At 43.4% G+C, this 2424-nt stretch overlaps 1 protein-coding gene across 1 annotated transcript in view; it reads right to left on the reverse strand.

The window, feature by feature from the left end:
• Positions 1 to 1934: 1934 nt before the first annotated feature.
• The window catches only part of LOC116643260 (alpha-tubulin N-acetyltransferase 1-like), a 1563-nt gene continuing 1073 nt past the window's right edge, over positions 1935 to 2424 (reverse strand). Inside the window, exon 3 of the mRNA XM_032422026.1 lies at positions 1935 to 2406. Within this exon, the coding sequence (XP_032277917.1) occupies positions 1935 to 2406 (472 nt within the window). The remainder of the gene's footprint in view (positions 2407 to 2424) is intronic.

Here is a 2424-nt window from a genome sequence, read left to right on the forward strand (position 1 = left end):
ACATATGTAAATCAAGATTTGCTACAAAGACCTTGCATTGGTAAAAATTTTAAAGTTTTTTTAAAAACTTTTCAGAGGTTTTGGTCATTTTATCTCATTTTTTCCTTGCAACCACTTAATAGAAAATAAACCCCTATTTCATTCATAAGTACTTCAATATTTAAAGCCCTTTTTGAGGTAAATGGTAGTGGTTTTAACAATAACAAATGTGGACACTAAGCCACCTTGGCACCGTGCCCAAACTTACATGACTTAGAAGAACTAGGACTTGAAACAAGCTCTTTTGATTTTATTAGAAAGAAATGCCTTTTTAAAAAAATTTATTTAAAAATATATCCTATCTCATGGGTAAATATGTTTTGTTAAAAACAATACCTAGTATGCATTGTTCAGGATTGTTTCCCATAGGTTAGGGGAAAAATAAGTTGTAGAAATGAATCATAAAGTCAGAGAACTAGATGGGACTTGATTATCTTGTCTAATCCCCTCATTTTATTTCATTTTTTTTCAAGATTTTATGTATTTATGTATTTATTCATTTTAGAGAGAGCTCATGCATGCATGGGGCAGGGTGGGGCAGGGGCAGTGGAGGAGGGGTAAAGGGGGAGGCAGAGGGACAAGCAGACTCCATGCTGAGCATGGAGCCTTCCTTATACGGGGCTCGATCCCAGGACCCTTAAATCATGACCTGAGCTGAAATCAAGATTCGGATGCTTAACCAACAGAGCTACCCAGGTGCCCCTAATCCCCTCATTTTATTTATTTATTTTAAAGATTTTATTTATTTATTTGAGAGAGAAAGAGAGAGAGAGAGAGCACAGAGGGAGAGTGAGAGGGAGTACCAGACTCCCCAGTGAGCAGAGAGCCCCATATGGGGCTGATCCCAGGACCCTGAGATCACGACCCAAGCCGAAGGCAGACACTTAACCGACTGAGCCACCCAGGCACCCCATAATCCTCTCATTTAAAGATGAGAAAATTGAAGTCCACAGACATTGAGATTATTTTTTAAAAAACAGAAATGCCTATATTCACTTTCTGAAATTTATAGAGAATTGTTGACATTTTTCAGAAATAAGGCAAAAAATTTCAATGGGTAGAGTAAGAACTTGCTTTAAAGGAGTTGAGAATTTAAATGAATTCTACAAAGATCTTTACAATTTTATACTTTTTCAATATTGTGTCATAGTGACACTAGTATTAGTGATTTTAAATGTGAGCAAGTGATGACAATGGCTAACTGCCCAGGTAGGTTAGATTCATTTTTGGAGCCAGTAAAGTAGAACAAAGATCTCCATGGAGCAATGGTTTTAGGGTGAACAGACATGACAAAATATAATTATATACAGAACATAACAGATCCAAAAGATAAGGTTGTAGAAAGGAAAAGTCTGCATTTGAGAAAAAAAAAAACAAACAAACCCAGTAGCATTTAATGCTTTGTTGTAGAACCCAGGTGGAAGGGTGTGTGTGTGCGCACCCTTGCATCCAGCCACAGACTGGGGCAAACAGATTAGCATGAACTTTCGTTGTAGGCTCAGGGTCACATAGGCTAGTGTCATTCATAAATATCATAGGCAGCAGGAGTTATGGTGCCAGGGCGAGCAAGTCTGATGGTATACCAACGTGAGCTTCCTGGGAGTTGTAACTCTCCCAGCATTCTCCTGAACGCTGGGGTTTTCTAGATGCAGTATCAGCTCAGAGTAACTGCATCGATTCTGTTCTGTTCCTTGAAACATCTTTTTTTTTTTTTTTCTCGTGATAAAAATAAATACTTTTATTACTCAGGTTAAAAATAAAATACAAGTGACTTGGCACTGATAAAGCCTGTTGAATTAATGAATGAATGCATGAATACATCCATTATGAGGGCCGGCTTTGGCTACCTCCTGTAGTGAGAATACTGACTTTGAAGGTGTGAGGGGGTGTTGCGGTCACCAAGGCCTGGTGCTGCGACGGTCCTGCAAGTTTTGAATGAACCTGGTGTTGAATATGTCCCCACCCATTGTCCAGGCCTGGGCTGGTAGGGCCTGGGCCTGGGGAGGAACTGTGTGCATGTGTTCCTCCCCAGACCCAGCCTGTGACAAGACGTGCTCCTCGCTGGCAGACCTATTCTCTATTTCCTGTTCCCCCTGCTTCGATTCTTGGTTGCCTGTATTGGGGGATGAGGAATTCAAACCCCCATGGCGGCTGTAGCAGCAGCTTTGGGCTACCAGCCCTGGGGGAGCCCCCCTGGTGCGCCGACGTTGGGCTGGGCTGCCCCCAGGGTCGGTAGCAAACAGAAGGCGGGCGGTAGGGTGTGGGGGGCAGAGGCGCAGGGAACGCAGCAACTCCTGCTCTGGCACAAAGGGGCGGAGGGGACCCCGTTCTGGTGAGTTTCCCAGGCTGCTGGAGCGGGGGGGGGGGGGGGGGGGGGGGGGGGGG

This window comes from Phoca vitulina, unplaced genomic scaffold, assembly GCF_004348235.1.
Source record: "Phoca vitulina isolate PV1807 unplaced genomic scaffold, GSC_HSeal_1.0 scaffold25, whole genome shotgun sequence".
Lineage (NCBI taxonomy): Eukaryota > Metazoa > Chordata > Mammalia > Carnivora > Phocidae > Phoca > Phoca vitulina.